Source organism: Neophocaena asiaeorientalis, unplaced genomic scaffold, assembly GCF_003031525.2.
Source record: "Neophocaena asiaeorientalis asiaeorientalis breed wild unplaced genomic scaffold, Neophocaena_asiaeorientalis_V1.1 scaffold134, whole genome shotgun sequence".
Lineage (NCBI taxonomy): Eukaryota > Metazoa > Chordata > Mammalia > Artiodactyla > Phocoenidae > Neophocaena > Neophocaena asiaeorientalis.
The window spans coordinates 3,989,556-4,003,177 of record NW_020185339.1 but is presented as its reverse complement, the minus strand read 5'-3'; the positions used below and the strand labels follow the sequence as shown (position 1 = coordinate 4,003,177).

Below are 13,622 nucleotides of genomic sequence, written 5' to 3'. Positions count from 1 at the left end.
TTAGGGGCCCTGCACTTCACCCTTATCTTGTACTGCCTCCTCAACCACCATACTTGTGTGTATTGGACCATGGGCAAACTGCAACTAAACATTCTGTTCCTTGGTTTGTATCTTGGTTGCTACCTTTCTCATCTGAATCCTATGAAAGAACTTATTTGGAGTCAGTGGATACCGAGAATGCTAATGAAAAAGCTATGACCACACATTGTAGAACAGGAGCCTTAACAGAGGCATCTTGGAGTGGCACGTTGAATCCTGGAATATCAAATAGCTATAGTGTGAGTCTTATTTCCACTAAAACTATTTTTCAAGAGACATTATTACTTTTAGTGCATCCCCATTCTCAGTCCCACCCCTTACCTTATAGGTACTACTGCTCCACCGTGGAACAGGGGTACGGAATTCAGATCTTGGTTGCCACCCTCCAAAAAGAGATAGCCAAGGAAGGAATCTGAGCACCCTCCAGCCACCCCCTTCCAGCTCCCAAACTGTCATTCAACCTTAGTAAAAGAGAGGAAAGAGATTTACCTGCTGCTATTGAGGCTGAAGCCTGAAAGTCATGTATAACCTTTGAAGGACTGTAATGGTTTTAATCACAGGAATAGCACCTTTTTGACAGGCAGGAGGGAGAAAAGAGCTGAACCAGTCTGCAAACATTAACCAAGCTATTTTGGAGCAATGGCTATTGCCTTTGAAATCTTTCATCATGGGTCTATACTTAGAATTCAGATGAGCCTGGGGGAGGGGAATGGAGCAGTGTTAATCCCCAGTTGTTCTGAAGTTGTCCTGTAAGCAGGTTAGCGTCTAAACTGCCCCAGATTGAAGTGTTCGATGCTTTGTTTAAATTATTGGATTCTATGTATTTTGTTTTAACCTGTTCTGCATATAGGTTGTCACATCATTCTGGGGGTGACACTTCTCAGTTTTCTTTCAAACTAGATGTTCTAGAGAGCACTGGCTGTAATCACGTTGAGAGACTGATGCTCCATGACAGCTAAAAGTTGGATTGAGTTTCAGGAGCTTCTATATATAAAGCTGGGGCGACTTAAGTCACCGCACTAATTAAATGCCATCTGGGTGGCTCCTCTGGGTTTTTGAGCCCATCACCCCGTTCAGACCGAGTCAGAGGCCAAGGAGGAGAACATGATGATGGACCTTTTTGAAACTGGCTCCTATTTCTTCTACTTGGATGGGGAAAATGTTACCCTGCAGCCGTTAGAAGTGGCAGAGGGCTCTCCTTTGTATCCAGGGAGTGATGGTACCCTGTCCCCCTGCCAGGACCAAATGCCCCCGGAAGCTGGGAGCGACAGCAGCGGAGAGGAACATGTCCTGGCGCCCCCAGGCCTGCAGCCTCCTCACTGCCCCGGCCAATGCCTGATCTGGGCTTGCAAGACCTGCAAGAGAAAATCTGCCCCCACTGACCGGCGGAAGGCCGCCACCCTGCGCGAGAGGAGGCGGCTAAAGAAAATCAACGAGGCCTTCGAGGCACTGAAGCGGCGGACTGTGGCCAACCCCAACCAGAGACTGCCCAAGGTGGAGATTCTGCGGAGCGCCATCAACTACATTGAGCGGTTGCAGGACCTGCTGCACCGGCTGGATCAGCAGGACAAAATGCAGGAGCTAGGGGTGGACCCCTTCAGCTACAGACCCAAGCAAGAGAATGTAAGCCCAGATGCTGCCGGGGCCGGGAATGCATAGGCTGATTAGTCGCCCTCCTTGGGGCCTTAACCTTCAGCTGCTCGGTCTCCGTTCGCGTCCTCCTTCCTCACCCGCCCCTCCCGGTCCCTCTCAAATGAACCCCCGGTGACCCGTGAACACGGGGTGCCTGCAATAGGCAGGAAATTCGTACCCGGCCTGAGGAAACAGGGGAGACCCCCCCCTCACAAAGGGTGCCCTACCCCACCCCCGGAATTGATGTTTCTTGACTAATCTGCTGCCTCGGTTTTCCTCCAGCTTGAGGGTGCGGATTTCCTGCGCACCTGCAGCTCCCAGTGGCCAAGTGTTTCGGATCATTCCAGGGGGCTCGTGATAACTGCCAAGGAAGGTAAAGTAAAAGGGCACTGGACTGCGCTGGAGAACATCCCGGGAGGGGACTGGGGTGCTCGCTGGGGGCAGAAAGCGCTCGGAGCCCAGCAGGAGCCTGGACGGTCCCTAAGAGACCGGCGCTCCTTGCACGGGGACCAGTCCTCCCGCGCGGTCTAAGCGGCTTCGGGCGGGGCGCGGGGCGCGGGGCGGCCGGCTTCTTCCTTCCTTCGGGGTTATGTTTGTGTGTGTGTTTTCTGCGCTCAACAGGGGCAAGCATCGATTCATCGGCCTCGAGTAGCCTTCGATGTCTTTCCTCCATCGTGGACAGCATCTCCTCGGAGGAGCACAAACTCCCCTGCGCGGAGGAGGTGGTGGAGAAGTAACCCGGCGCCGGTGCTTGGGATGTCCTCCACGTAGCAGGAAGATCCCTCCCTCCCTCATTCGCCTAATCCTTTAGGTCACGTTACAGTAATATTTAGGAACCCAGACCCAGGAGCTTATGAAAGGGAAGGAGCCATATTCACAAAGAAACTTCTCGGAAACTGTTGTGCGCGCTCAGATGAAAAAGCCTTTCGGCTTTGGGCTTGTATTTGGGGAACCGCGAGTGGCTTAGATCTAGCAGTTTTGTTTTGTTTTTGTTTGGTTGGTTTTGTAATATATTTACTTTTATTACGATGATCCTTTTGTGCCATGTTCAAAAGAAGTTCATTCCTGTTTAAAGCAAAGTGGGAACGTTGCATCTAAATGTTAGTGGTATTGAATATATTTTTGTAAATAATCTTAGTACTTTCATTTTTTAATGTAAACCTAAGAAATATATTTTAAATGTGTAGTGACGTATTGTATATAAAATGTGCGAGGATCCTGATATTGTAATATTAAAATGTAAGTTTCTATATGAACAAAGTTGTTCCTAATTTGATTCAACTGAAAAAAATATGTTTGAGGCATAAATAAAGGTGAACCACATTTTAATTTAGAAATCACCCAAGCCCATTTATTTGGGCTTTTACTTATGGACTGATTTAAAGGGATAGAAAATGGGTTGTTTTCCTGTGTCTGAATTAAACTGTTCACTTTTCTATCTCATGTAGACCCCACACTTGTGGTTAGAAATGAAGACCATCCGGAAGAAATCTGCCCTTTTCCCTTTTATCAGCATCCCTTTTCTTTCTGTTTTAACTGTCCTTTACCTGGAGATCTGGGTGAGATTTACTTTCTCAAAGTTAACAACTGAATGTTCAATCGAGGAAAATCTCATTGTTACAAGAAATTACCGCACAAAAATTCTGCTCATTTGCCTAAAAAAATCTTCAGCTAATTTAGCCCGAATTACTTTCCCTCTTTGAATTTACAGGCCCGGCCCTTCGTGAGGAAGCATTCATATGGTGCACCAGGGGCTGCGCTGGCTTCTGAGCCAGGTCTCTCTGGTCCCTCCCGGGTTTTCTTGAACTAGACTGGTGGCTAGAAGACTGGAATAGCCTCAAGACCTCTCGTGGCTTGGGTTTGTTTTCCAAATAGAAAGATAAAAGAAGGGGACGATCTGTCTCATGAGGTGGGGTGGGCATCTTTGAAGGAAGGTTGCTTCAAGAGAGGTAAGGGTTAAATGGCTGAGGGCAAAAGACAACAACAACACACATGAAACCTCTTAGCTGGACCAAATAGCAAAGCCCCAGAGAGGCTTGAAGCCCCAGGAGCTCCTCACCATGAGGATTTTACAACGTGTGCCAGGTTTGTTTATCCTGTAACCTCAGGAAGAAACGACCACCAAGAATCACAGTGGGAAGTGAAGCAGAGGAAAGAGGCAAGCTATTTCTTTGGAATTGCTACTTCTCTCTTACATTCCGTAAATGGTACTTTCACTCCCCCCGCCCGCCCTTAACTGCTTCCTTCCCTCTTTTTCTCTACAGCTAGTCCTCAGTTCAGAAATGTGAAAATCAAATTTAATTCAGCACTTCCCAGCCCAAACTTCATTCCCAACGCTCCAGTCTGGACCTTGTTGCCCACCGCCAGAGTTCCAGATGCCGCCACAGACCGCGCCCCCCCCCCGCAGGCATGGAGCAGTGTCTTGCTCCTTTAGCATTTCAAAAAGCTTCTTCCTGGGGATAATAGTTACTCAATTTTCTGAGTGTATAGATAATTCTACTTTCTCCTAAAATGCAGAAAGCTTCATAGAGGAAACTGATCTTGACATATAATCCCTCTCAAAAGTGTGAGAGAAGTAGGTGGGAGTGTTAGTGGATGCAAACTGCTGAACCTCTGTGCGCCGTAAACTGGATTGAATCTTCGCTGCTACAGTGTAAACGTGGAACTATCACTGCTCCTCTCTTTTTCCCGTTTCCTCATTTATAAAATAATGGGGATGACTATAATAGTGTGTAACTCCTGGGGTTCTGAAGATTCACTGAGATAAAGTTCTTAACCAAAACAGGACACAAAAATAAACACTAAATGTCAGCTGTTTTTATTTTGCATTAGTAAATCTAAATTGACCATCAAGAGGCTTTTCTTCCGCCAAAAGCCACAGTTCCATGAGATTTAGTTTTCTAGCTTTTTTGCAGGCTCTGGCTGAGAAAGTATTAATAACAATGAGACCAGCAGTAAAATGAATGAGCCATTACTAACACTTTACCTGTTTACTCATATAACCCTACGAAAACCTGTAAAGGGGTCCTTTTGTTATCTCTTACGAGAAAAGGATACTTTGGAACAGAGAGGAGTTCTTGCAGTTTTAAGTACAGAGCCAGGATTTGGAGCCAGTCAACATCAGTGGCTTCAAGCTCGCTCTCAGAATTGCTTATGCATCCTGAAAGAGAAGCCCTTGAGAAATGAGGAGCATTTAAGGACTGCAGAATAACTTGGCTGTATTTGACAATTGTTTTCCAAAAGCTCTTTCTCAAGAGTGATTTAGCTAGTAAAACTCCAAATTAGAGGAGTCATTTAATTAAAAGATACGTGGTCAAGCATTGCAAATTATCTAATCGGAACACATGTAACTGAAGATGGCTTAATGGCGTGTATATCCATTAATCATGCTTATTATGTATCTATGATTTTCTTCCTGAGAATCGATAACGATTTCCTAAAAATGTATATGTACACGCACACCCCTATATTTTGGAAAATCAGATTCACGCCACAACTGAAATCAGATGTCATAAGTGACCAGGTGAACTCATTTACTTTATAACTGTGCATATATTTATAATAAGATTTGTGTTATAGTCTGCTCATCAGCAGAAAGCTTTTATCAATTCACGGACTTTAATTGCTGATAGTTTTTATTCAGTCTTTGTAAATCAAATCCTCTCTATCTCTCTTGGCGGGGTAACTTGAGAAACTGTTTGGAATAAGTTTGCCTATAGAAGTCTCTTCATTAAATAGAGCAAGTATTTCCCAAAGACTTCATGCGACCTCCACTGCTATAGCTGACATGTTAGGCTTTCCAATGAAATCCTTGGTGTGTTTGCAATTTAAATGTTTTTATTTGATATTAATGATGATAAGCTTGACTAAGGCCAAAGCCAAAACAAACAGGGCTGTGGAAGCAGAAAATCAAGATGTTAATAACTTGGTAAAGATAAGCAATTTGAGATTAAAACTGAGCCTCTTTCCAGAGGCAGGCATGAAGTTATCAAGTATAAAATAACGAGTGACTTTCTCTTTTATGTTACTATAGAAATAATTTGTAGAATGTCAAATGTCAGCTTTCTGAAACTAACTTTAATCATCACACCTGGATCATTGAGTTTCAAGCCTGAACGTAGTGGAAATCCACTTATGTCTAACGGACTCATTTTTTTTTCAGACTCTTTCATATGTTTTTAGGGTGGAGGTGTGGTGCTAAAATTCAATGTTCCCAAGTCCTCTTGAGACTGGCAGAGAAGTCCTGGGCTGCTAAAGTGACCTCTATCCCTATTAAGACATTTCTTAACTCAAAGTTACAATTTACCCATCTGTGCTTTTCTCTCAGTAATATTTTATCCCTTTTATTCATCTCAAAACCTTCCTCCTACAACACCTTAACTGGAAGAAGTATTTTAAAAAAATTTTTAGTTTAAACTTTGAATATCTCATTTCCTACTCTAATGCATTATTAGTAAATTAGCAATAACATGGCATTTCCTCAAAGAGCTAAGCGATCAAGACATTTCCCCAACAGACTCCTCCAGTCACTCCCTTAAAGTCAGAAGAAGTGTTGCAAAAGATGACCCTCCTTCCTAGAGGTTTCATTCTGAAAAGCAATTTTTTGCAAGCCTAGTTCAGAGTCAGCCTGTGAGACGGGATGCCTATGCCATGTGCTGGAACAAAGATAACGCTGCAAGGACTGGCTACTTTCTCTACTCTCAAGGCTGCTAAAAGTCCTTACTCAGGCCTTTGATCTCTCCTGGGAGTCTTCGAATTCAAGCAGAGGCCAATGTCTTCCTCAGCTGTCTTCTCCACAAATTCTTCCAGCAGCTTTGGCAGGTACTAATGTGTTTACTTAGGTGTGCCTGGTTCCCAGAGCTAACATCGGTTTGAAATTGTTTAGCACGTTGTTACGTCAGATATAATAAGCAAACATTTCAAGGACAACTCCCTTGGTCCAGGAGTTGATAAGGGTCTCAGGTAGGGGCAGAAATGAATTGAAATGAACTTATCTTCCTATGTATATTTGATTTCTCCTGCTAAGAGAAGCATGGAGAATTTTCAATTGTGCAGAATTCCTAGGGTGGGCAAATTTTACTAAAAAAGGAAGCTCTAAGCATCATTTTGCTGGTGTGGTCTGTCCATCAACACTAGGATTGTTGCCATAATGGTTAAACTAAAATACGTTCTCTTTAAAAAAAAAAAAAAAACTTGATGATTACTTAAAGGTCTTTGCAATTAATACCTGCTTACAAGTCTAAATTGTAAGAAAATTAAGCATGTGTTTATTTTTATTCAGAATGTAAAATGACACAAAAATTTAAAAACATTATATCTGTTGACACTTCACCAGAACCTTGGTGGGCATTCATTTATAACACCCAGCTGGGCTGAGTTTTCCTCCCATCATCTGACTACTGTGATACTTTCCTAGCAGACAGTCAGTGTTGGAATATCATTTCTAACAACCCGTTTACATATTAGACAATCGTGAGTTTTCTCTGCATGGAAGACATCCACTTCTCTGGAGAAATAGTGGAAAACAGTATTTTCATTCCTTTCTATGAGAAGCAAAAGCCAATCTAGTCTGATTTTGAGAAGAAGAGGCCACCCAGATGAGCACTGTAAACGACCTATTTTTAAAAAAGTAAATTTTAACTGTTTTCATACTTCTCTGTTCAATTTTCCCACTCAAAAAAAATTTTTTTTTCCTCTGTCTCGTTCACTCAGTTTCGCATTTTCCCCACCCAGGGTCTTTCTTGGGAAAAGAGCAGGGGAATCTCTCCCGAATTAGGGGAGCCCAGCCATCTTTGAGGCACTGGCTCCCTGCCTTCTTTGTATCCTGCCTCCCATTTTTTGATCTCTTTCTCTTCTCGCCCCTGACAGAGGTCTAAAAGTTTTGTTTCGTTTTTTTAACTTTGGTGCTCTGAGATCCTATTTTCAGCACTCGGGTCCCAAGGGTCCTCAACCCTGGACCCTGTTTCCCCCCTAGCAAGTCCCATTAAGCCGCCGGGCGCTTGTGTTTTCTCGGCTTCTTTAGTTCCACTCACCCGCGGCACTCTGGTAAATTTGTTTGAGATCACCTTACCAAAGACAGCCCTAACCTCTGAGAACCACCGTTCCTGACAGAGCTTCCTGAGTGACAGCGTCTTCCCAGCCCGGGAGCCGAGGGAAAGCTGTTGGGGACCGGCGTTTGCGAGTTTCTGCTCTGGAGCGTTAAGGACGCGCAGTGAGAACAAATTGATTCAAGAAAAAAACAAACGAAATTCACCTCTAGGAGCACAAACTCTCCACGGGGAAGCCTAGTTTCCAATTCTGTGTGACCGGGGGCAAATGACTTACTCCTTGAGCTTGGTTACCTTCTTTTAATAATGGGTCCACTTACAGTTGCCACAAAATTGTTGTAAGTCATAAACGAGTGAATACATGGAAAGGGTTGGGAAGAGTGCTTGGCAAATAGAAAATTCTTAATAATTGTTTGCTCCACACATGCAACGCTGAGCAGTTTGGGTACAAAGCACATTAGGTGCCCGGTGGAAAGAAATCAGCTGAAAGGCAAGGTAACTTCTATCTTCCGCTTAAAGTTTATTTGTGCCCAAATCTTAAATCTGCACACAACTCAGTTTAGCTTCAACCAATGTGTGAACTTCTGGACTCTCTAGGCAAAGAAAATGGTACTATTGCTGCTGACCAGAACCCTCTAGGCAAAGAAAATGGTACTATTGCTGCTGACCAGAACCCTCTAGGCAAAGAAAATGGTACTATTGCTGCTGACCAGAACCCTCTAGGCAAAGAAAATGGTACTATTGCTGCTGACCAGAACCTGTGGGACTTGGCTGAGAACTCCCAGATGAGAATATCTACCCACTACTGTGTTTCAGAGGTAGCAATGTGCTTGGTTTGGAATGTTTCCACCCACCTGGATGAGTCCTTTAGGAACTTAATTCTTTTATCTGGTGTAGCCCTGGGTACCTATTCATTTCAAAGGCAGCCACTTGTTAATAGTCCTAAATAAGGTACAGATAAATTTCCCACAGGCCTACTAAGCAGCCCGTTGGAATGAAAGGGCCTGATTTTCGAGGGTGGATGTTGATGGTGGTGGTGGTAGTGTCTTTGTCTTAGAGATGACAGAACTTGGAAGAGAGGACTGCGGCGGGGATGTCTGTAGCAAACCTTGGTGACTGACACTCTCCCACCTCTGGTTTCTGGGACCTTCACTTTGGAGTACAGATTTCACCTGAAAAAGTTAATACTTCTCTGGCTCCTGCAGACAGGGATCTGCCTGCCAGGGCTGCTTTTGGAAAATAATTTTAGGAAAAAGTAATAGAAAAGAAAGCTCCCTCAGCCCCCAATACGTTCAGAGTCACAACAGTTACTGGACTGTATGACCCAAGATCAAGGTGAGAACTCTCTCTCCTCTTTGAATGAGGCTACAAGGCCTGACCCCAAACCTCAGAATACTTGTTTAGGCCTGAAGTAAGAGCTTTTCCCATATATAAACAGCAAGCCCCCCACCAACCCCCCACAAGTGATTTGGTGGTGGGTTAGGTAAGGGTGGAGGAGGATTGACAAAAGCTGATTAATAGGTTCATTGTCACTTAAATGGAAGCCCTCCCCTCTCGCCTTCTAGCCACCAAAGTTTCAAAGACCCTGCTGTGATTGCTTTTCTGGAAGGCTTTTGTCGCCAAAGTGTGTGAAGTTTCTCGGATTGGAGGAGTTGGAAATTTTACACGAGCCAAGAAGGATTGCTGTGCCGGCAGCTGGGACGCATCTGTAACGGTGTTAGTTTGCCTGAAAGCAGAAAATTAGCGACCCCAAAGCCCTGCTTGGCTGTTTAGTCTGTAGAAACGACAGGGCGGAGCAGAAAGAGAGGGAGAAGGGAGACGCACCCCTGGAAAGAAGTTCGCCGTCTAAAACTGGGCTTCTTAGAATACAAATCTCAAGAGGCGCAGTCAGTGCGTACCTTCCGCCGGCTCAGGGCCCATCAAAGGTCTGGCGCAAAAGAGAAGGCGCTCGGCAAACATGCGCATAAGCGGGAAAGAGAGGAAGGGAGGTGTGTTCCTGGCCACCTGGCCCTCCTGTGCCCACGCCTTTTGAATAAGCATAGTGAGAGAACTCAGAGCGGGCTCTGTCTTGGGGAAAAGGAACCTTCCCCTCCCCGCTTACCCCCGATAACACAGAGCCTACAGAATGGCAATATGATGAGAAACAAAACAGATTAAAACAAAAATCTAGATCCACTCCATTACTGAAAGTGCCACTTCAAGCTCTTAGCAACCGATATTTGGCCTACTGGCTGAAAAAATGCCTGACAGAACTAAAGTTCATGAAAAAGAGAAACATCTGAAAATAAAGTGATCCCTCATGTCCCGGACTGGGAAGGCAGGTCCGCTTTTGGTGTCAGCTGAAGTAGGGAGTTCTATTTACTAATTATCTTTTTTTAATGTGACAGCAATCGTGCAAAGTTGGATTTCCTTCGTTTCTTTTGTCTGTGACACCCTTTAAGTGTCCCTTGGTTTAGGTAATCTAGAGTGTGCAAGTAAGTGGGTTGGGGAGCCATCCATCACCCCCGCCCCAGCAGAAATGCAGTAAAACCATTAGCGTCAAAAGGGGCAGTAAACATCAAGTTGTCTCTAGAGGAAAGGCGGAGGTTTGCCCAGACAGCCCCGGCGGGGGTTGCAGTGGGATATGCTAATAGTGCGGGGCCACTGGGGCCGGCCTCCCTTCCCCAAGAATATATAAAGATCCTCAACCCCAGCGCGGCTGACCCAGGCCGCCAGGCGTCTGCCCTTGTTAATTACCGGAGAAACCGACCAGGGAGCTCCGCCCGGGACTCGCCTGCCCGCAGCGGCGCCAGGCTCCGGTTTCTCCCCTATCTCGCTGCTGCCCAGGTGCACCTCCTTCCTCTCCGCAGAAGATGGACATGATGGATGGCTGCCAGTTCTCGCCTTCTGAGTACTTCTACGATGGCTCCTGCATCCCGTCCCCCGAGGGCGAGTTCGGGGACGAGTTTGAGCCGCGAGTGGCTGCTTTCGGGGCGCACAAAGCAGACCTGCAGGGCTCAGACGAGGATGAGCACGTGCGAGCACCTACGGGCCACCACCAGGCCGGCCACTGCCTCATGTGGGCCTGCAAAGCATGCAAGAGGAAGTCCACCACCATGGATCGGAGGAAGGCGGCCACCATGCGTGAGCGGAGACGCCTGAAGAAGGTCAACCAGGCTTTCGAGACGCTCAAGCGGTGCACCACGACCAACCCCAACCAGAGGCTGCCCAAGGTGGAGATCCTCAGGAATGCCATCCGCTACATTGAGAGCCTGCAGGAGCTGCTGAGGGAACAGGTGGAAAACTACTACAGCCTGCCAGGGCAGAGCTGCTCTGAGCCCACCAGCCCCACCTCCAGCTGCTCTGACGGCATGGTAAGAGAGAGCTCTGCACCTACTAGGCCCTTCCAATCTTTTACAAAAACCTTTACATCTCATTTAGGCCAGGTGTAGCGACCAAACAGCCAGTAGTTATTGGTGGATAGTTGGGGGTGGGAATGGGGAGGCAGGTGCTGAAAGAGAAGAGAGGTGCCGCATTTAGACAGATGCCAGGAAACAGGTAGCTGCGGACCAGGAGTTTAGTTTGACTTCCTACCAAGTTCTAAGTGTACATCGTAGGAAGAGGCTGTCACATGAGATAGGTGGCTGTGAATGATCAATCAGATGTTTTCTCTACAACTCGGTTTATTTCCAATATATACCACCAGTGGCCCCTGCCATACACTAACATCTAAAGGCAACTGTGTGAGGCTTCCACTGTCCCGCAGTTTGTAACTTAAGAGAGAGATGCCCGTGTGGCCCGAGTCCCTGCTCTGCTGAGGCCTGGCTGGAAGATGTTGATGCATTCTTTACAGAGGGCGTTTGCGCCAACGCTGCCAGGTTTTAATGTGTTTTTGCCCTGGGAAAGTGCTCTCTCTCTCTGAATTAGTGTGGCTTCCTTCTACTCCAATCCATTTTGCATGGTTAACCCAATGCACATGGCTGCTGAATTCCACCCACCCTCTTCCTTTTGCTGCCTCTGTCCTCTTCTCCAAGCACAGAGATTGACCTCAGTGCCCTTGCAATTTGGTCAGGCTAGCCCTTCCTAAATCAAGGCAATGAAGGTATTTGACAGTGGTCAGTTTATGGAGCTGGTGGGCAAGCACTGCCTCACCCTACGTCAGAGCATCTTTTGCCAAGACCTGAAAACAAATGCCTTCTTTTGTATCTTTTATTATAGCCCGAATGTAACAGCCCTGTCTGGTCCAGAAAAAGCAGCAGTTTTGACAGCGTCTACTGTCCTGATGTACCAAATGGTAAGAATTGATGACCTCAGAGGAGTTTAAAAACCAGTTCAACTTCACAATTCAGCCTATCAAAGCAGAGTCTGTTCTTCCATGCGGTATTGGGAAGAGGATAGAATGGTATTTATGGCGTTTTGGGACACAGCAAAATAAACACACATCTTCTGCTCAAAATCCCCCTAACAGATACATCCATGCACACACACAGACATAGGAGCTCTTGCTTGAAATATTACCTGGGTGCTTCTCCACTCTCCACCTTCATCCCCATGAATTGCTAGATATTTGTTGCAAATTTCTACATCAGGCTTTCTGTGACCACCTGACCTCTGGGTTTCAAAGGAGCTGACCTGCTGCTTAAGAGGCAACATAAGCAAGGATTTTTTTTTAATGGTTTTCTCTTTGTACCCTTAGTATATGCCACAGATAAAAGCTCCTTATCCAGCTTGGACTGCTTATCCAGCATAGTGGATCGGATCACCAACTCAGAGCAACCTGGATTGCCTCTCCAGGACCCAGCATCTCTCTCCCCAGTTGCCAGCACGGATTCTCAGCCTGCAACTCAAGGGGCCTCTAATTCCAGGCTCATCTATCATGTGCTATGAACTAAAAATCTAGTCTAGATCAGTTCTGCCAGGAGGGCCTATTACACAGGAGGAAAGAGGCCAAAAAAGTCCAAAAGCAAGACAACCTGTAAATAAACATTTCCTTGCAGTTGTAAATTTGTAAATATTATCTTGCCACTTTATAAGAAAGTGTATTTAACTAAAAAGTCACTATTGCAATTAATACTTTCTTTTCTTCTTTTCCTTTGTCTTGCTTTAGATATATAGTTCCAGAGATACTATTTCTTATAGGGGGCAGTTCATCAAAGGTAGCTTGTTGCAATGCTTAACTTATATTTTTTTATAAATATTGCTTATCAAAATATTACATCTGATGTTTAGAGCTTTATTATTTTTTCTTTAAAACTTTAGAATAGCTGTAAATCAGTTATAGGGAGTTTTAAATATATTTAACTTTTTTGCTTGTCTCTTTAATCCTTTGATTATATTGTGTAAAATAAAAATATAACAATACTGCCTAATGGTATATATTTTGATCTTATAAGAAATGCATCTTTTTAATGTAAGCACAAAATAGTATTTTGTGGATGATTTCAAGATATAAGAGATTTTGGAAATTCCACCACAAATAAAATTGTTTAAATGAAGAAACATTTTGGTTTATGATTTTGGTGAAAGAACCCCCTAATGGAGTTGGCAGTCATTGATATGATATTTTTTAAGTTGGGGCTGAAAATGCTGAAACAGTTGGTTTTGTGGATAAATCTGAATATTTACCATCTCATGGACTCACCTTAGGTCCTGTTGGTGTCATAGATGAAAATACCACATTTCTATTTTAAGCATACTTCAAGGGAGCCTACTAACTAAAATTTTTCTTTTACCTTAATGTTGCACCATATAATGTCAAACTGTGTGTGTATGTGGGGGAAACATAGAAGTTATTCAGGACAAGAAAATACTTTTAAACAAAAAGAATGTACAACATTACATCATTTTAATATCTACAGTACATTAGAAATCATGAGTTAGGTCATATATATCTACTTGCCTGAAAACATCTTGATACATTAGTAT

At 44.6% G+C, this 13,622-nt stretch overlaps 2 protein-coding genes across 2 annotated transcripts; both read left to right on the top strand.

The window, feature by feature from the left end:
• Positions 1-1,143: 1,143 nt before the first annotated feature.
• MYF6 (myogenic factor 6) lies at positions 1,144-2,408 on the top strand. Its single transcript, XM_024737107.1, has 3 exons — positions 1,144-1,662; positions 1,954-2,044; positions 2,293-2,408. Exons 1-3 carry the CDS (start codon positions 1,144-1,146, stop codon positions 2,406-2,408), a joined length of 726 nt encoding a protein of 241 aa, XP_024592875.1.
• Positions 2,409-10,418: 8,010 nt separating this feature from the next.
• Positions 10,419-13,191, top strand: MYF5 (myogenic factor 5). The gene is made up of 3 exons (XM_024736971.1): positions 10,419-11,071; positions 11,916-11,991; positions 12,394-13,191. Exons 1-3 carry the CDS (start codon positions 10,571-10,573, stop codon positions 12,582-12,584), a joined length of 768 nt encoding a protein of 255 aa, XP_024592739.1. The 5' UTR covers positions 10,419-10,570; the 3' UTR covers positions 12,585-13,191.
• Positions 13,192-13,622: the final 431 nt, after the last annotated feature.

What these genes read in the sequence shown, in the direction of transcription:
- MYF5 (XM_024736971.1), top strand. Translation starts at nt 10,571, where the DNA reads ATGGACATGATGGATGGCTGCCAGTTCTCGCCTTCTGAGTACTTCTAC. An exon ending in CCAGCTGCTCTGACGGCATG is followed by an intron (nt 11,072 to 11,915) that starts GTAAGAGAGAGC and finishes CTTTTATTATAG; the next exon opens with CCCGAATGTAACAGCCCTGT. An exon ending in CTGTCCTGATGTACCAAATG is followed by an intron (nt 11,992 to 12,393) that starts GTAAGAATTGAT and finishes TTGTACCCTTAG; the next exon opens with TATATGCCACAGATAAAAGC.
- MYF6 (XM_024737107.1), top strand. Translation starts at nt 1,144, where the DNA reads ATGATGATGGACCTTTTTGAAACTGGCTCCTATTTCTTCTACTTGGAT. An exon ending in ACAGACCCAAGCAAGAGAAT is followed by an intron (nt 1,663 to 1,953) that starts GTAAGCCCAGAT and finishes GTTTTCCTCCAG; the next exon opens with CTTGAGGGTGCGGATTTCCT. An exon ending in CGTGATAACTGCCAAGGAAG is followed by an intron (nt 2,045 to 2,292) that starts GTAAAGTAAAAG and finishes TGCGCTCAACAG; the next exon opens with GGGCAAGCATCGATTCATCG.